Source organism: Dreissena polymorpha, chromosome 14 (genome assembly GCF_020536995.1).
Source record: "Dreissena polymorpha isolate Duluth1 chromosome 14, UMN_Dpol_1.0, whole genome shotgun sequence".
Lineage (NCBI taxonomy): Eukaryota > Metazoa > Mollusca > Bivalvia > Myida > Dreissenidae > Dreissena > Dreissena polymorpha.
Window position 1 is genome coordinate 24,085,220 of NC_068368.1, and position 21,827 is coordinate 24,107,046.

The 21,827-nt window shown below is 33.4% G+C and overlaps 3 protein-coding genes across 3 annotated transcripts in view; 1 reads left to right on the forward strand and 2 right to left on the reverse strand.

Annotated features, from left to right (window-relative positions):
- The window catches only part of LOC127857512 (uncharacterized), a 240,138-nt gene that overhangs the window by 130,436 nt on the left and 87,875 nt on the right, over positions 1-21,827 (forward strand). The window lies entirely within an intron of this gene.
- LOC127857514 (uncharacterized) lies at positions 8,375-10,722 on the reverse strand. The gene is made up of 4 exons (XM_052393917.1): positions 10,141-10,722; positions 9,662-9,809; positions 9,273-9,419; positions 8,375-8,961 (listed from the first exon to the last, which is right to left on the reverse strand). The coding sequence occupies exons 1-4, from the start codon at positions 10,181-10,183 to the stop codon at positions 8,721-8,723; spliced, it is 579 nt and encodes a 192-aa protein (XP_052249877.1). The 5' UTR covers positions 10,184-10,722; the 3' UTR covers positions 8,375-8,720.
- On the reverse strand, positions 10,859-12,185 carry LOC127857516 (uncharacterized). The gene is made up of 2 exons (XM_052393918.1): positions 12,168-12,185; positions 10,859-11,453 (listed from the first exon to the last, which is right to left on the reverse strand). Exons 1-2 carry the CDS (start codon positions 12,183-12,185, stop codon positions 10,962-10,964), a joined length of 510 nt encoding a protein of 169 aa, XP_052249878.1. The 3' UTR covers positions 10,859-10,961.

Genomic DNA, 21,827 nt, shown 5'->3' on the forward strand with positions numbered 1-21,827 from the left:
GCTTCTTCTACGATTACTACTACCACTAATACGTCTGCCACTTCTGCGGCGTTAAATACAGCAATCAATGCATGACAAAAAGGATCAGTACATAATTATTGAAGAAGAAATATGAAATATAAAATTAATAAAAGTAATTTGTTGCATTAAGAAACTAAACTGATTGTGTAAAATTGTTTCAACGGCTAAGATGTGTGTAAGTTTTACTTAAATGCAATAAATTTCATTTATATGGTATTTTACCGTGCAAGGTAGAGGCAATTGTCAAAAATGCGTTCCGCCCGTTCGAGAAAGTTTAAGGCGTGTCTTGTATTTGTGGCCTGTATACTTACATAAAATTGTTTGAGTTTGAGTTTGAGCTTTATCCCAAGTTTCATGTAAAAATAATCCGCAATATTGATCTACAGTACAATGCAGTATTCAACAAATATTAACAGAAAGTCAATAAAACATTAATAATAATGGTATTAAAATAGTTACTCCTTAGTTCTTTTTGTGTTGCTTATTTTTATTAAAATGCTACTTTTTAAATTATACAAAGTGTAGTTCTATTTACAATACGAACTTCTTGAATGAAAGCACTTGCTAGATCCATTATTGTTTCAAGCTATTTTTGTAAGTCATTAGTATTTTGCAGTGATCAAAATACATGTGTTTGTACATCATCCATTTAAGTTTCTTAGTATGAGTGTTTCCAACATGGAATCAGCTTGCACAGATCCTCAGAGATGTATGGAACCTTATATCTGATCTCTTTTTCATATTATTTAAATTCCGCCAAATTGTTTATTTACTGTGTGTTTTATGTATGCTGTAGTGACAAAATAAAGTTATGTGTTAAAGAATTTTTTATAAATTGGAACATTAAACTGAGTTATCAATGTAATTCCAATATAGGTAGGCAAACAGTTGTGATAATTATTCTATTGATTGAAGTGTACAATTATAGCATATATAATTTGATGGAACACATAACATCACGTAGATCGATAACGAGCGTTAAGGTATTAACAACGTTTATTTGTTCGTGTTAAACATAAAATAAATGGTTATTGTACCTAATTGTGAGGCTTGTTCGTGTCATTCATAACAAATTGATACAATTATACATCGCTTATTAAGAATCGTGGGTACCGCAAATATAAAGTATTGCATTGTTTCTGTTATGTATTTATTGATTCTGATTATGATTATTATCGTCTTCTCATGTACATTATCCAATCAGCTGACTTCATACCTACCACACGACCGCACAATATTAACTGACTTCATTCCCACCACACGACCGCACAATATTTACTCGTTTCGGCTTTCGAATATCGAATGTCATTTTATGTATCATTTTGACTATTACCATCCTAAAGGTTCACTCGAATGCGTTATTTTTTTAATTATGGTGACACATGACAAGGAAAACGATATAAAACATCAAAATGTTAACTTAACATTGCATTTAATATAGATGTTTCGCATCAATGTTAGCTCAAAGATCTAAGCGCACGTTCGAAAGCTTCATGTTGTGTAGTTTATGGTTTCTCTTACAACGGACTCAAAAGTTCGATGCAGTGTAAAAACGAGAACATATTACATAGTTTTGAATAACATAGGATATTTAATATGTGTATATACCTAACATATATAATTTATGTTTAAAATAACATCACATAGATGTATCTGCTATTTTTGTTACAACATTCATATAAAGTACAAAACGCAATATTGCTAATAGATTGATCTGTTTCTTTAACGCATGCATTATCTGTGTATGCTGTAGTTTTTTTCTGGCATTTTTAATTGTTAGCGCTAGCGGACAACTGAGGTTAAGAGCAAGTTTTGCAAGTCAGTCTGCTGTTAACTACGCTTAGAACGATAACCACCGCATCTGCCTGTTTATACTTCACCACTGGTACACTGCAGACAGGGAGTGTGTGTATGTAGTCAATATTGTTTGAGACATTGGCTAGTTTGTCAATTAAATATGTACATATTGGTATTTTTTTCCTTTTAAGAGAGTCTCTGGTACTGAGATGACATTTAATGCATATGCATTAAGCCCTGTTTTCCCAAAACGAAGCTTAAATTATCTGTTCTATTTATGAGTTGAAAAAGAAGATAAAAGTGTTAATAACTTCAAACGAACCTCGCTGACAAGGCAAATAAGCAAAATCACAAAAGTTCTACATTTTTACCTTGTGGCATTATTAAGTAAACTTCTAAAAGGCACCTTTTCACAGTTTGTCATTAAATGCTTAATATTGATAAATGTTAACATTGGATCTTCAAAGCTCTATTAAAGAAAACAAGAATAAAATGAAAGAAACAAGAATCAAGTGACCCTGAACTAGGCTCGAACCACTGACCCCTGGAATAAAAGTTTAGATCACTCGGCCATCCAAGCTCATACAATGAGAGATGTATTTTATACTTTATATAAGCAATCCAAGTAGTATGAAAAAATATAAAGACAACGATAGAACTCTCCAAATTATTAAATCGTTTAATTTTGTCAATTTACCAAAACGTGAAAAGGTCCCTTTAATGTCTTCAGACTTGCAAATTGAATGAGTGCAATTCACTGTCAGATCTCAGAGCTTGAAATAACTCAATCCAATTAAACATAGAATACAAATTGGCGACTGTGGATCAATTAGGCCTAGGAAATGATTCAATGCCGGCTCACAACAAGACATGATGCATTAAAAGTCTGTCATGTCGGCAAAATTGTTGCTCAATAATTTAAAGAAAATAAATAAAGTATAAGATACACATAAGACAACATGTACATGATTCTAGGCTTGTTATTCTTTAGCAAGGCAACCAAAATTATTGTTGTTATTTTGTCTAAGTTATCCCTATAACATAAATATGAGGATTGACAGTGCATCCACATCTCGGCCCGTGTTTTAAGACACACTTTTTCATAAATGTGAATGGGTTGTTTTCATTTCAAACTTGCGATACAAAAAGCTATTTTATAATTATGAAAACTGAGTTGCGTATAATACTATGCAATAGCGATCAACTTCAGCGCTTTGATCTCTCTTACATGCTGGTTAATCAACACCGCCATATCTTACAATCTGGCAAATGACATCAACGGGACATGACAGTTTTGGCATTCGAGATATTTGTTCGCTTCTGAAGTTTCTAGCACAGAATAGATCACAACTAAAAAAAAAACAACGTTGTCGCTGTGTTGACATTCAAAATATTTTCAGAGAAAAGAAAATATTGATCAGTCTTGGTCGATCACTTGTTTGCGTCACACTTTAAATCAACCTTTTAAAGAATGACGTAAAATGTGAAAACGAGAACATTATCGAATTGACCTGTTATTGAAAACTATGCATAAACAAATCAAAATTTTATATATAATCATGTTAAACTTTTAAGTTTTAATTTGCGTCTTCAGAAGCTCTCTTTAGGTTTCATTTGCGTATTCAGTTTTGCGCAGCGTATTTCGCCTTATTCAAATTATTCAACCATTCGAAAAACAAAACATATGGATGAACAATTCAAGCAGCTTTATGCAAAATGTTTAATAATTTTCATGTGATGTCCTATAACCTGCGGTGCTGGATTCATGGTTAAAAATAGCCAATTCTTTCAGAATAAGTATGAGTGTCACATTATGCGGAAGGCACGTGGAATGACGTTGTCTTAAATGAATTGTGCAGTCTATTTAAAATATTTATGACATTCAGACGCTATTTTGAGGCCTGTGCAATCCCAAAGGTCAGCTTTTATTTGTTTTTGCAATATCTTTTCTGACTCAGTAATATAAATCACTGAATCATCCAGACATGTTTGTGTTCACTGATGACCAGCCCATATATTCAAATTTAAACATTTTTGGAATTAATTTATGGGCAGGCAAATATTTCAACAGATTATTAAAATCTTTCACAATCAATTTATTTAATGCTAGATTTAATGAGATCAACATATTCTGCCAGCACTACAGTGTGTTGCTTGTTGCAGTATGTTTCATAAGGGAACAATTTGTAATTTATTGCCTGGATTTTGCGTTCTAAACAATATTCTTTTTTTATATGCATTCGGGATAATTATCTATAAATGCCGGAGTAATAACTTTGCCAGTATTCAAGAGAAATGTGGGCGTTCTTGAAACTCGTTCATGTGCTTGGAACGATTTCGCAATTTGAATACAAATAAAAAGAACATCTGCAGTTTATGGCATATTGGAAAGGGTCTGAAGTGCGGGGCTGTACACACCGATCGTTTGAATGGGTTTACGGATGCGCTATTAAGTTCAAAAGCAATTAAATAGCCGCTTTGTAAGATGGAAATATGTGGGTTTGCGCTGTTGGAGATATCTTAATATGTTTTATTTAATGTTGTACTAGAAATTATAAAATAAGTACTTTGTATAAATCTGAACAATTTAATGCTACCGCTCACTCAGTTTCCATGTTTGGTGTTGGCTAATTGTAGTGTAAACTTCAAGGTAATTGTCGAACCCTAACGAGCAATAGAATTTTTTTTAAACTTGAGATGTTTTATTGTAACATAGATTCCATGAGAATTTCCCGCGACGATATCCGAACTTTTACGAGCGAACGCCCCGAGTCAAATCGCGTGCTTGCTCGTAAATGTTCGGATATCGTCGCGGAAAATTTACATTTAATATATTTTGCCATAAAAAAACGACCATTTTGTATCTAGTTAAATCTATGTTACCAAACCATATATAGCGTTGAAATTTTGGCAATTACTATAAGGAACACTGATTTTGTAACGGTTAATTTCATTATCCGAAATATTTTACGAAATATTCGTGGATTTTTAGTATTTATGTGGCTTTAACTAAGACACAATTATCATTCTTATGACAGGGCCTTCTCTGGTAATAAGGACCTGACAGAAGTATGTGATTTATGAAAGAGGTTTACCAATCCCAATGCTATAAATGGACAAATGTATGCATTTGATTTTTACACGCAGAAACTAACCGCGACGTATTGCATAAGGTACGCGTATCATTTATTTCATGTAATGTTTGTACTAGGATATGAAAATAATATGTACAGTAAGGCCTTGCGATCTAACAATATATAAATTAATTAGTTGAAATACTATTGAATACTTCAAAGTATTTATATTCTTTCTTAGCATAATATATGTCGTTTATGGTCATATATTTTACTTTAAAGAACAGTGTACGAATAAACAATGGATAGGTCTTAAACTCGTAATCATAAGCAATACCTTTTTTGTTTATATTACTTCGTCTTTACACCCTTTTGAAGTCACGCACGACAACTTTATAGTACCATGAAAGCTTAACGTAATTGCTCGCTTTAAATCACTAAACCCTCTCAATAACTTGCCAGGTTAATGTGGATCTTATAACTATCCATTATTGACTATAATGGCTACATTCATCGTCTCTGATTACATGTATTTATATTCTAGCTCGCTCAATATTCCATCAGTTTCAATCAACGTAACGTATTCTTCTTCGCGTTGTATATAACGCAAAGACTTCGAGAATTCAAACTTTTGGTATATTGCTTTTACGAATAATAAACGGTAAAGCTAGCATTTGAATTCAATTTCAAGAGAATATTATCTTTCTGGTAAATTATTAAATATATTATGGTGTTACATTTATATTAAGAAATATATAATACACTAACTTTCATAACTGGCTATCTCAGTATTAATTTTATATATTAACATAAGGTTCACCTTGAATAAATTGTTGAAGACCTTTCGTATCGATATCTTTGGTTATATTTCTGGTATTTACTAGCTGCTTAAATCAAAACGGGTTTTGGCGATGATTGCTGTGTCGATTTAGGTACAGAAAGTAACGTGTTTGCAGAAAACGCGAGAACACGATACGAAGGAACGAAATGGATGCAGTTACCAAGGTACAAATCCCAGTTGCGAAAACGCGAGATCACGATTACGCATTATTATATCGTGTCTTTGTGTCTTGTTTCCGCGTTCTTGCATCGTGATATCCCGTTCTGACATCGTAATTTTGCTCTTCCGTATCGTGTTCTTTCGTTCACGCCTTTCTTATCTAGAATAAATAAAGTAATGGAAATTAATTAAAAAAGTAACTCCTTAAGATATTGATTTTTATTTCGCCAAAATGAAATAGAAATGTAGAAACTGAATAAATCCAAATTATTTTGTTTGAATACAATTTTGAATGGGAATGCGGAATCGTTGTAATAAGCAAAAGGGAAATGAAAATGAAATATGAAAGATATTTGAGCGTGTGTTGTAATTGATATCGCAATATTCACAATGTAATACAAGTACTTTTTTCATAGCGCTGCATATTGTAATTAAATTACAATATCTGCTCACTCAGCTTTCACTATATTTTTAGAGCCACATTTTTCTGCTGGAACTAATATCATGGTGAAACAAAATTATTAATTGAAAAAAAAGTTACACACAAAAAAGCTTCCTTGATTAAATGAAATTGTTATGTCAATAGTAATTATATCTTTTTTGTAAATATTATGTTGCATAAATATCGCAATCATTCCGGGAAAATGGGGTGAGCTCGAAATGAATATAATCCAAGCATGGAAGCGTATATGGTACACCCGGATGCTGTGATGATGTCAACATTCTATGACGGCATGATATGAAAAGTGTGTAATGGCTTAAAAAAAAAACTCATCGTGTCGACTAAAACTATGATGGCAAGTCATTTTCACAAAAGCATTACGCCACAATGTATGCTGATTTGTCCAATCGAGAATCCTCGGACAATTCCGCCATACCGGCGATCGTCTCTCGGATTTATTTGGTGGAAAGATATGTCTAACGCCTCTAGGCGGAAGATATTACACCGACAATATAGTTCGGGTTACACACATCTGTATTTGCACTAAATTCAACGATAATACAGATATATATGGACCAATATCTCTGAGGAGTAATATAATAGAAGATTTATTTATGTTATTGTTTAAAATTAGCTGTCATTGCATACAAAATATTCAAATGTTAATAAAATGTAAAGAAAGCCAATTAGATGTTTATTGAATTGAAAACAAGATCATTATTCGAACTTAAAAGAACCAGTATTTCTTAATTATATTCATTGCAACATAGCTGATGTTCAGCAGGGCGACATACTTTGGGATTTAATCAATATGTTTATGTTCTATACCATAAACAATTGTACAACACTGTACAGTGGTACAGAGAAAACTCTTCGGTGTAATATAAGAAATAGAAAATTCCACGTTGGTTCCAATGGCATTATAGTGACCAGCCAGGCAGTCACAAACTGTATATGGACCATAGCCATATGGCCCTCAGTGGGGTTAACTTTTACCAGTATTGAGCCACCTGAAAGCTATCATGGAATGGAATGAGTGGGGAGCTCGATTGAATTTGAAAAACAATTCTTTCTGTACATTTGATGATGGCAACCATACAGTACTTATGGCAGATATTGTTTATATTTTATCCTAGGCATTTTAATTCCAGATGTTGTTATCCCCACCAGGCAACTAGCTTTTTAAAGCCTTAAACAATCCAGTGCCATTAAAATTAGGGACAGTGTAATAATGTTCAGTTTGGTAATATTCATATATTAAAGCATAACTTTGCCCTTGGAAATGAAGTCGATTCAGAATGGCCTCTCAAAATAATACATACTGTATTGGAAATGTTGAAGCTCAGCAGTGGTGTTGTTACAATTTATGACTGCCATTACAGACATGAAGTAATTTTACTGTAATATGTCTGGCAACACAGTTCACACTGTTCTTTATATTGATTTATTGATTTATTCGTGCATATGTATATATATGTCATACAAGTACAGATCTTACAATACATTCAATTTACATTTAACAATTGGAAAACAATTATCACAGGTTTTGGATCACAATGCAGTGATTGATCACATTTTGAATATCACAAAGTTAATCAGTTAAATTCAGTTACAAGTAACTAGTCAGTGTATTTAGCAGAGGTCTGAAATAACAAGTAGTCACAAGATGTTAAAATCAAGTCATGATATATATACCACAGGATGTCCCATCAAAATTTTGCAACTTATTTCCAATGGGGTCCTATAGATGGGTGGCAAATGTACAAAAATGGTGGCATTAATACGCATAAAAATATAATTCATTTAAACTTGAGACTATAGTCTTGAGATCAAATAGTAATTATGATATATTATAAGAGAGCACTGGTTATACTATTATCTTGTAATCACATTTAGATGTACGTACAAATACTGTGTTGATGACTTATTTAAACAACAGTCATATAAAATATATATATAATTATATATATATATATGGGCCGTTCCACGACAAATATATATATATAATTTTATATATATATATATATATATATGGGCCGTTCCACGACAAAACCTGCATAAATGACAAAAAAATCAATTTTTAGTTTTTTTTACTTTCATATTGTACGTTAATCTACGAATCCAATGATGTATAAATTACATCCACTATTTAGGGTTGCTATGACAACATTATATACATTAACTGTCACGCAACAAAGCTGTTGACGTCGCGTCATTTTCAATCGGAATGACATATTCATGACGTTAACAGCATGTAAATAGTTCGCAATATCGAACACTTATTCAAATATTACAATAACTTGTTGGAAAACCCTTCATTTACACGCGCATGAATTAAAATAACTGTTTAGGTTGATGTTCGAATACATGATGTTATCACATGCAATCAGTCTGTGGGTGTTGGACAGGTAATGTCCTGATAACATGGTCGCACAAATGGTCGGACAGTTCTGTAATGATATTTCACGCGATTCTCTGATAGCCCTGCCGGTTTAATTAAGCATGGTTCTGCTGAGGGGAGTTCCCTATGTTTCATGATGAAGAACTCTTCCTCTGGTAGGTCCGTTGCTTTCTTCGCGAAAACCGTGCCGGGCCTCGATAAGTCGAACCTGAAGTACTGGTACTTCCTGTAACACATTAGCCAGAAACGAATCTGTAGACATGCCTTTTAGCTATGTTTTTCTTAAAAGTATGTGTTTTATTATTAAGTATAATAATTAAATACTGAGTATCTAATAATTATTTACAATTAATAAATACACATAAACATGCTGAATTTCAAGTGAGTTCTTACACACTGATAAACATTTTAATATATTGATGACTCGCATCATACAAATATGTGTGGAGAACATTTGTGCATTTATAAATATTTGTGTCAGTGTGTATTTTTATACTTGTGAAATATGTGTAGCTTATAAAAAGTTGGAAACACTACCTTATCCCGGGTATTGCTTTAAAAGATGTAGACAAAAAAGTCTTCCAGTCACGCCAGCGCCAGGTCGGATATCGGACAGCCTCATTTGCAGTAGACGACTTGTTGACAATATCCTCTAGCTGCTGAATGGTGTCACAGTCCGAGCGTCTGAAGCGCATGTTCAATAAAATAAGTAAAACAAACCATGTTTTAAGGACTAACATGTTATGATACCATTTACCGTGTAACTTATTCTGATATCATCAATAATACTACTTATTATCATCTTGTATATTTATGTTGCAAATAAAACTTGTAAAACTATTGATGTTTTTTCTAATAGTAACATACTTAAGTACTCGTTATTAATATAATAAATGTTAACTTATAACAACGATAAGGTTTATTACCTGTACAGCTTTTTAATATGGGCGAACCCACTATCCACCAAACACCGTGAATGACCCGGAACCTTCATCATATATTCGATTGAAGTGTGGCGCCGTGTCAGGACTCGCCATGCGAAGTACCCAATCACAAACTGATTTTTGTTTTGACCTGAAAGCAACAACAATAACTTTGATCAAGAGATCAAGATCATATTCATCAGTCATAGTTTACTTAATGGTCATCGTCATCCGCATCATCAACACTATTATTACCATCATCATCTTCTTTACCACCATCTTGTCGTCGTCGTCTAACCAGCACACTTCCATCATAATTCATTTTAAAATCACTGTAATATGTTATGATCATTTATGATTCGCGTTATTATTATCACGATAAATATAACCAATAAACTATTCCAATATTATCGTTAAATTATGATTAAAACGGCTTTTACGCAATATGAAATTATAATGATCCAGATGAAAATTTAACTCACCCGGACAATTATCGCGTGTATTGTGCACGAGAGATCTTCGCATCCATGGGTGTTGAGCGCGTAGTCTATCATCGAGATGACAGCGTTTGGTCCCTGTGCATTAGCTCCATCTGCACCGATGCTCTCATTTTCGTCGATGAGAAAATTCAATTGACGTGATTGTCCATCAATTCTCATTCCAAAAATGTGGACTTTTCTTAAGGATGCGAAATATAATGGCCCCATCTGTCGTGCATGGTGTGGTATGCCTACACTTTGAGCGAAATCAAATGTGAAGTGGTTTGATCGTTCAGCTGGACATAGATGTGACGTTTCTTTTGCCTTTTTAATGAGACTGTTGTAAAGGTCTCTTTCTTTTTGTGCCAAAACAATATGACTACGCATTTCTTCAGTGGAAGCTAGTTTGTCCTCTTCCGATACCGAATCCATATTTTTTTTCGCAGCTTCTCACAGGTCGCGCACACATCGTCTCTAGGGGATGCAACCTCTTTATGTGGGATGCAGACACTCCATATTGACTGAAAGGAGCTTTTATCGACGAAACGCACGCCAGCCTCTTGACAGCTTGCTTTGTACAGCTTATGAATGTTCATTTTTGATTGTACCGCTGTGTAGGTATATCGGTGCCGTATCGTCTCTCCCACGCGGAGCTGCAGGTTGGGGATTTCCGAATTCTTCCGCATAGTTGATGAATTGGACCACACGCTCGACATCTGTGAAGACCAGAGCATGTTTTGGTTTCCTTCCTGTATTTCCATGCCGGCGTGGGGCCGGACCGGTCTTGTTCAATGACTGCCTTATTGATTTTAATGCACAGCGTCTTATGTCAAATAACAATCTGAACGTGTATGCACATATTTCCTGACCGCGGAATGGGTTTTTGCCACGAATTCGCATTCTCTTTTATCCACGCTTGTAGAGTCATTTGTGGGACCTTCGGACAAACAGCCTTTAATATACATTTCCTTTTCTTCCCTCGTCATTTCCCGCGTATCAAGGATGTGCGTTCTGATTTGGGAGGCATCAAATTTCTCGTGGCATTTCTTAGCACACCCACAGCCAGATTCGTGGAAACGTCGAATGCTATCATCCTGTGAAAACGCATCACCGTCATCACTTCCATCATCGTCAGTGGAGTCACTGCTTGTTTCCGCAGGCTGCCAAGAAACGAAGGACCCAATGCCGTTTTCCATGACAGCGCTCCATTCACCGTCTACCTGGTCATTGTCGTCATCGGATGACAGTTCTTGAGAATGTGCAGGCGTACATAATGGTGTTCTGCCAAAATGCTCAGAAAAAAGATTTTCGAGCTCCTGAAAACAATTTCGACGTATCGATTCTATAATGTGCATGAAATATAAAATAAAAAAAATCGTTTCAATTTATATTTCATTTTAAAACTTGTTTCATTTAATATTTTGACCTAAAATAATCATCTTAAAAAAATAAAAAACAGACTGGAATCAAACTCTGGTCTTCAGCGTGGTGCGATTCTGGCTTACCATCTGAGCTATTGATGCTGATGTTTTATGCGCCTCACACAATAAGATAAAGAAATGAAGTAGAATCATTTTACTACAAATAACATATTTCAAACCTCTGTCGTTCTTTTAACAAAAACAAGTAATATGTAATTTATGATTAATTTTAAAGAAAACATTTAATACCGCAAACATATCGAAAAGGAACATTTCAATATACAACAGTCAACTTTGCAATTGTTTCAAGCAGTTCAACGCGAGACGAAGATTAATTTGCTTCTTTCAATATAAATAAATTCAATAACAATTGAATTGTGGTTAAATTATTGCATATTATACATGTCAATGCTGTTTATTATTTTTGATACCTTGTCTTGTAAAGAATTCATCACATAAATTGCGATCGGATTTAAACCTATGTTTTGCATACAAATGGGCGCCATTGTTATGATCGTCACTTTGTCACAACGAATTTTGCATCAATATCGGTGTTTATATAAATAGATCTATATAAAATATACTTATTTAATAAGTTCATAAATTTACCTCTATCTCCAACTCCATTTATATCCAACAGAACAGACATAACACTAAAAACAACTCCGTAAATCGCAAATAATTAAGCTCCGCGTAAATGCACTGTGTAAACTCGCATGTGACGACGTCATAATAAGTGGGATTTTCCCAACGTCATCACTGATGTCACTAATGCAGGTTTTGTCGTGGAACGGCTCATATATATATAACAAACCAATCACATAAAACATTAATTAACACAATAAGACTACTAGTAAAAAATAAAATCATCATTTTCTTTCAATTTCATATTGTCTGTGAGAGCAGTTTTCACTTTCTTTTTAAATTCATATTTATTCTTAACGATTTTAACATCAGCAGGTAGACAGTTCCAGTCTTTGATCGCTTTATTATAATAAAAAGTAGTGCTGGTAAAACCATTCACTTGAGGTAAATAAAAGTTACCTTTACTATATCTACTGTTATGACTATGTATATCAGACACTAAACTAAAACTATTATATATGTAAGAAAGACATTTCTTGTTAACAATTTTATAAACATGGTTGAGTGTTAACTGCTTAATTCTATTTTAAACATTTAATCAACCAATACTACTTAAATCTAAAATCTTTAACTTTCAAAGATGTTCTAGAGTCATATCCATGAATAAATTTAACAACTTTATTCTGTACAACTTGTAATCTTTTTTTACTCTTTACTAAAATCAGTGTACCATGTAGAGCTAGCATAGTCAAAATGGCATTGAACCAATGAGTTACATAACAATTTTCATAATTCCATATCCAAACAGGGGTTTTGTCTATACAAGATCTTATTCTTGAGTTCACCTTTTTAATAATATTATTAACAATAGATGTAGCAGAATATTGAACCAAGGTGTTTAACAGATGATGGAGAACCAATAGTGTGTTAATTACATTTTACATTAAAGCAAACACTATACATTCAGTAAAGACAGTTTGTTATCCACTAACCATTTACTACAATTTTCAAGTTCTTTTCCCTAAACACTACTGATGATACTAGGATCTTGATGAGAATAAAGGATGGCACTGTCATCAGCATAAAGAATAAGTTTACTATAAATAAAATAATCAAAAATCACTAATATCCTATATCAGTGTTAAGGCATTATGCAATGGATATTGGTGGGACAAGTAACAAGAACCCTTCACATTTACATCACAGAACATCTGATATCTACAATTACTGGATATAATATATATATAAATTGTTGAAAGTTAATATAAAGAGGGCAATACAAAAAAATGTACACAAGTAGTAATAAAGACAAAACAACCAGTTTACAAGTTTACGATCTATGCAGTTGTCGGCAATAAGAGAACAATTACCATTCTTAACTTTGAATTTTGCAAGTGTAAATACATGTATGTAAATTAGAACACAATAATTTGTTTCCCGGTCACTTTGAGCTGTATTAGTGCCCAATGTTTACACTCAGTAAATTTGTAAAACCAACTTATATGTACTAACAAAAATGACATATTAAAAATCCTTTCAAGATCACATATCACCAGTAAGAATTTAATGAACCTGGTGGTGGAAAGGTAATGTATCAGCCCAGTTTTAGCCTTAAGTTTAAATTGGTTATTCCAATACTGTGGAGACACCCATAACACCCATAAACCAATTAAGAATACAGTTATTTTATGCCCCCAGTAGAATGGCATATAGCTTTTTAACTGTCTGTCAGTCCGTCCGTCCGAAAACTTTAACATTTCCCATAACTTTTGCAATATTGACGATAGCAACTTGATATTTGGCATGCACGTGTATCTGAAGGAGCTGCACATTTTGAGTGGTCAAGGTCATATTTAAAGATCAAAGGTCAAATATACGGCTTCAAAGCGGCGCAATAGGGAGCATTATGTTTCTCATAAACACATCTCTTGTTTTTACATGAAAAACCACAGACATTGTTGGAATTTGCCTCATATTAGGCATTGTGTATACATTTTAAAACTCAATTTTCCACACAATGAAACAACTTTTTAAAAAGGCACCAACAAATCTCCTCCATCCGATTTGCACGCTAAGCAAAGAATCAGTTTTTTATAAAATTTGTCAAAATGCGCAAACGTCAGGGACAATACTGTCTAAATGCCCTTTAACAACTCTGGTGACAGGCCGCTGTAGTATATTTTCTCTGTAAATTTACAGCGAAACACATTATGTCATCATCATAAATGTATAGCTTAGAATTCATTTTATACTACATGTATATAAATATGTTACGAGGTCTTATTTATACAAATTAACCTGGATATTTATGAAAAACACCCTCCCTGTAAAGAGAGAAGGCATTTGTTCACCAGTAACATTATGTTCAGTAAATTGCAAGCAACAAACATGAAAAATTCAGTTCCCCATTCATCGAGCTTTTTAAGAGTTCAAATTTGCTTAAGTAATAATGAATCAATGTTGATTCTAAAGAAAAAGAGTTATCATTTTTGCCTAAACTGTTCTGCTGTCAGAAGCAATGACGTCATACACACGCTTTACAACATTTATAGTTTTAGTTACTTAACAATCTAACATGAATGGCCATTCTAAGTTTGCTGTCGTATTCTTCCCTCAAATCATACATGTTTCTTGCATAATTGAATGTACATGTCCATGGATCACAATATATATAACACAAACAATATTTTGAATTATCTTTCACAGTTATTTATTTAATATTAGGTTAATTTTGGGATACACTAAAGCAAATATTAACATTTGTCTCAAAATGAATCATCCTCTGAAGCCCCCGATTGGATTCAAACCAATAACTCTTTCCTCTGGTGAGGAAATTATTCTATCTTAAAATACAAGGGCATGTAAGAGGAAAACTAGCAATTTCAAAGGGACGTTTTCACAGATTAGACATGTATTGCAGTTTGTTATTAAATACTTTAAATTGATAAGTTAACATTGGAACAAAATACCTCAATAAAAAAAACAATAATAAAATTTAAAAAAAGAAAGGAAGTCTTCCTTAACTGGGTTCGATCCACTGACCCTTGGAGTAAAAGTCAAGTGCTTAAACCAATGGGCCATCAGTTCTCCCATATAGTCAGTGGTTTATTTTATACTTTATATAAGCAATCCTTGTAATGTCACAAAATCTAACAATAACATAAGAACTCTCCAAAAAAAATTTCATTATATGCTATATTGATAAATGCAAACATTGGATCTAAAACGCTGCAATAAAAAAACACGTCTTAGAATAAAATTAAATAAAAATATAAAAGTAACCCTCAAATGGGCTCGAACCATTGAACCCTGGAATAAAGGTCTACCGTTTAGACCACTCGGCCATCCATGCTCATACTATGAGTGATGTGTTTCATACTTTTTCAAGTTTATGTAAGCAATCCTCGTAGTGTCACAAAATATAACGTAAACAGTCGATTTAATTTTTAAATTTACTCTATGTCAATACTACTTCTTTGTCAATAATAGCATCTTTAAATTTTAACAAGTTTTTAAGTATGGTGTGGGAATTTACAGATCTACATTAAAGTATTACTTAAGGTATGTAGTCTTGAAACAGACGAGCTTAAAAAACACAAATTTAAATTTTTGCTCTTTACGAGGCGTTTGAACCGAGGGGGGGGGCCATCTTGTTTTCTAAAGTAGTTCCAAATCCATTATGACGGCCGCCTTCGTACATAAGAGAGACGGTGTGGTGTAGCCCACTGTCCGAAGCGTTCAGATTGCTGATTTGTCGACTAAGATCATGTCGACCAAATTTTTTTTTCGGGAAAAGCCGGAAACATTTTCGACGAGACTTAAACTTAATGTTGTTATTGCGAGTATAATTAAGAGGGAAAACCCTACAAAACTATTACAACATATCATGTTATTTCACAGTAAGTCGATATAAACTAATCCGGCATGACCATATTTTTGGGGTGTACCATATTCTATGACGGCATGATATGAAAAAGATGTCATGGCCTAAAACAATAACTCATTACTATAATGGCAAGTCATTTTCACAAGAGCATGACGCCAAAAATAATGTTGATTTGTCGACCTAGATCATGTCGACCAAATATTTTTCGGGAAAACCCGGAAACATTTACGTCGAGACTTTAACTTAATGTCGTTATGGCGAGTAAAATTAAGTGGGAAAAACCTACAAAACTATGTCGACATACCGTGTTATTTCACAGTAAGTCGATACAAATTTATCCGGCATGACAATATTATTGGGGTGTACCATATACGTTTCCGTATCCAAGCCATGATAATAAACGCTCAAATTATAATTTTATTTGTTCATGTAAAAATGATTATTGGAAATCTAAATCATGTGAACAGTTTGGTTTATAAACATTATGTCGAACCTCTCTAAGCTTCAAGTACTTTCGTCGATATTTGAGCTAATGTTTTTAATTGGGTTTGAAAAAAGAAATTGTGTAGTATACATCCTGAATTTACAAATACCATTACACATTGGTAAGTGATATCTCATTGTCATATATACCTTGTTTGCAGGTATTGTATAATTACTTTATTGCTGATTTATAATGCGCGAAAAACACATATATAAAAAGCGTCATGCAAATGTATTTTCTTTCAATACAAGCCTCAAAAACACGCTGTGTTGCGTAGTTTTCGCTGTGTTGCGCATAGTGAATATAATTGTACTGAAAGTTGCTTAGAAAGAAGCAAATATTTATTATTGATACTACGACGGTTGTTTTACGTTTTGGACACTTAAAGTAATCGGAGTACTGAATAACAGAAGTTACATTATCAAAACTAAATTCTGGGACAAAAGTTATGGGTAAATACATGGGTAAAATGGGTAAAAGAAATCTCATTTTACTAACAACATGCGACGCACATGATATAACCTTTTGACCCAGGGTTGAGATCAAAATTCAAAATAGTGCACCGTCGCACATATTTTAAAAGCTTCCATGTGTGTAAGTTTCAAGGTTCTAGTGCTAATAGTGTAGGAGGAGATACTGGCCGACCACGCTCACCCAAAATTTTGACTTAACATAACGTCTCTATTTATTCACGAATTGACTTCAAATTAATACTGAACATCTCTTATGACAACACAGTCTATCTCGACCACCCATTTCGACATTACCCACCATAAGGCCCCGCCCACATTGGCCGCACCAACTCAACATTGCCTTTTACTATAACTTCTCCATTTCTACACCGATTCCCTTCTAATGGATACTGAACTTCTCTTATGACAATACGGTCAATCTCAACTATGAATGGCCCCATTACCAACCCTGTGGCGCCCCGCCCACAAAGGCCACGCCCACACAACATTTTGTTTTAACATAACTTCTTCATTTATTCACCAATGGACTTCAAATTTATACTGAACATCTCTTATGACAACACGCTCTATCTCGACCATCAATGTCCACATTACCCACCCCGGGGCCCAACCAAAATAGGCATTGCCCACCCAAAATTTCCTTTTAATATAAAATCTATACGGCGTGGGGATACGCGTTGGCATCTGCCGCGCCACTTCTAGTTTTACATTTAAATAAATCGTGTCATGAAAGAAAACACCTGTATAATGACTGCTTTTAATACACGCACTTCTCGGGCCTTAATATCTCTTCAGTCACGTGTTTGCACCTCACACATGATATGAAATCGATATGCATGCCTCTACAAGTAATAAGCATGCCTAAATCCAGAGAATTGTCTGCAACCGTAGATGTGATTTCTGATTCGCACTATTTCTTCAATAATATAACTCTTTAACTAGGATTTATGATTTCGTGTCAAACATACGGGAAACGTTGAGTAAATAAACGTGAGCGAAATGTTCATTTAAGTTGTTATACTAGCGTTGAAACACATGCAAATAAGATAACTGACCTTTTATCGTATTGCGCTTCTGGCATTCGAAACGTTCATATACAAATCTACTTTCAGGTACGTACCACGCTGATCAAAACAACGCATATAGGCATCAGCTGTAATGCTATGCACATGTTATGCACTAAAGACTATATCCACCGCAATAACCATCTTGAATAGATTGGTTCACGATTTGACGATGCTTGTTATCGTCACACATATCTTATTGCTGCATTTATATATAATTGATCAAGAATTATGGGTACTTAAGTACCGCACTAAACGACATCAGCAAGAAATTACTACATGAAGTTACTCATTTTTTTGTCATGGATTTTACTTCGCTAGCTCTTAAAGTATAACATTTCATCAAGCCATACAAACAAATGTTGTACAAGACCGAACACATTACTGGCACACAAGTATCCCCTAACACTTATCACCTCGTGATATGTCTCATGAAAGAAGGAATTGCTAAGACCCAGGCAACTAAAGTTATCCCATAGCAAGGCTTTACCATGAAAGATCAGTGCTTACATTTCCGAATCGAAAGTGTGTCTTGTTATTGCTTTTTAACAATAAGATCGCAGATAACGTCTGTGTACACGAGCATGCTTTTGACGTGGCTATTTTTCATTGTATGTATCAATTGTGCTTGTGTTATATTTCAGTAATTTTAAATCATTTGTATGCATATAAGACAACAAATTAAAGCAACAATCAATATTATACATGCTGCATACTGTAGTGATGCTAGTCCTTACTGCAATTCATAATAAATTATATACAATATTTTTTATGCTATAATTTCTTCATACCAACAGAACGTTTTCGATCAGAATGTATTTATTTTCTTAACAAGGATTGTCAAATCACTATCGAACGGATATGACGTTCATTTACAGTTTAATGCATATGCAAGCATTATGATTTTGATGTAGTTGTAACTCTCGTGTTAAAGTGAAATACTTTTTAATGGTTTTCCATAGCAATGCAATGCTACTGCTGTTGATTTGTTATTGTTATTGCTTCTTTTAAATAAGCAGATTACAGGAGTGCTTGATATTCATGCCATTAAATGAACCAACGCACTTTGCCGTATGGTCGATTATTCATTAAGCATACAATTCTGGCATACTGCAACTTTTCATAACCACAATTTCATTTTAATAAGAAACGATTGTTTCTCAATAGTTTGTTAGTTTCTAAATTATATGTTAATGGTACCAAAATATTATGTTATGTCGTTGATGACCCAGTGTTTGCAGTCCATCTTAAACCAGAGATACATCATCTGATTATTGAATGTGATGGATTGTTGATTATATTTTAAGTCAGGTATTGATCTTACCTTACTGATTAATGATTTATACTCAGTTAATGCTTTAAAACATTATGGAAACACATTAACTGAAAGCATTATTGTATAATATAGTTCTACTTATTTGTTATGTTTACACAAATAAGTAATTAACGGCCCCTATAACGCATTGATTTTTCCCTTTGGTTAGCATGTATGTGGTATCGAATTGTAGGCTAAACTATCAACTTCAGTGAGGTTTATGTTATTTTTTATGCAAAACACAATCAAAACATGTGTAAATAAAATAATTTTACATTTAATATTATATTATATTATGTAATTATACTATATTCTTCCATTAACTCTCCAATAGCAAGTTGATGCGTTAGCAGTTCAAATAAACAGGTTTGATTATATTTGCATATATTTCTGCAATTGGTTATCGATTGACTTTTACATCTTTTTAGCGTTCTCTGTCATTAAACAACCTTAAAACGCCTTTACTTAAATAATGTTTAACCAATGGCCTTAGCATTATTCGGTTTATTGCGTTCGTTTAAACTATTTTTTACTTTTACTTTTTTATGCTGATTATGTTCATGATGACTTATTCTCTTTAGTCAGATTTGAATTTGTTTTAAGTCTATTTTTATCAAACAAAAATGGTTTCTATCAAATTTGTTACAAACATTCTTCTATTCAGATGTTTCCACGTTTACTCAACAAACGCTAGCGCTGTATGAATGTACAGGCCTTTCTTTCTTATTATGAATCTTCTGGCAGTTACTTATCACGTTTATCGATACAACGCATTAAGGCATCACTATTAATGCTTTGTTCATGTTTGGCAATAAAATACCGTATACATTGCAAATAATCGTCTTGAATTTAACATTTTGACGGTGTTCGTTTTCGTCAGACGTCAAATTGCTGCAATTGTAAATAATATGTAATATTCCCCCAAAAAACGTCGTCAACAAGTAATTACTGCATTAAAATTACACATTTCCTCTTTATGGATCCAACCTCGCTAGCTCATAAAGTTTAGCATGTCATCACGTCAAACGAACAAATGTTGTACAAGACCGTACACATTATTGACTGAAACACAATTTATCCCCAAACAATAGTTATCTCGTGATATGTCTGCAGTAAAAGAGAAAATGTCGCCAGTTGCAAGAACCAAGTGTCTGCAGTTACTTTAATTATTAAGATGGAACCAAAGTCGTGTTATTCAACTTACAATGGTCTTATTCAGATGCAAATGAGATTAATAGGTGCCAGTACTGTCCCTTGTTTGCATTGAACAGCGCTTCTGTCATTTAAGATGTTATTCACCTTTAATCATTTTAATTACTCTAGGCTGTATGGTGGGGTAAATTTACATCGATTTTTAAATAAAAGTGTCATCACCGTGATTCCTGTTTAATTTACATTAAATTTGTTGTTTACTGTTTGTTTTTGTTCAATGTTTTGAAGTGGACACTGTTTATTTTAGTATGTATTATCGACCGACTTGCGAAATAATTCATAGTAATTGGTACACAATCAAAAACGATACCACAATCTTCGCTTCTTCGTCCACAACATTTTGTTCGATCTGCTACTGACAATTTCACTACCATATATAGAATGTGTCCGCTCGTAGAGGTTGCTATTGTATGCAGAAAAAGTTTCTTCATGAAATAACAATACAAACTTTAACAATGAATAGGCCATATACTTAACCTGAAGACCAATGTATTTTTAAATAACGTTATTAAAGTCGGAACACATTGAGCATTTTGCACCTAATGGTAGGTTATGTGGAATAAAGATAATAAAGTGTAATGACTTGTTTTGGATCTCATTGTTGCCAAGGTCTTGAATGCTGCATTGAATACAAATTAACATGTGAATGTTCATACGGTATACTGTTCAATAAATAGAGGAGAAATAACGTTAACTTTGACAATATAAACTGGTGACATATGAGGGTTTTTACTTAAAAATAGTAGTTCAATATGATTACTGTTATACACTGGATATGATTCATAACAAATGCGAACGCTCAATTAATTTCAATAAATTTGAGAAATATGACGTTTTGTCTTAATTTGCACTCCAATTAAATATCTTTGCTTCTGCTATGTTTTGTTCATACATCATTTTCGGCTTTCAAAAATATTTAGAAGTAGGACAATATGTTATTTTCTTATAAGGTAATGAATATTCGTGGCATCAAAACATAAGAAAATGCAATTTTGTTATCCTCAATTTAGGTGATTTATGAAACAAAACTAAATTGAGGTTATATTTATTTTCATCTTGAGTCACCTTTAATACTTTGTGTTTTAGAAAATAGTTGTCTAACTGAATATTCTTTAAATAGCAAATAGTTCCCGTAATAAACTCGCGTAGATCAGAGCCACACGACTTGTCTGTCACACATGCATCTCCTACGTGTTTGATAGCGTTAGCAGTAACTTATGAAAACGTTCGTAAATTAATCCGTAATTAAT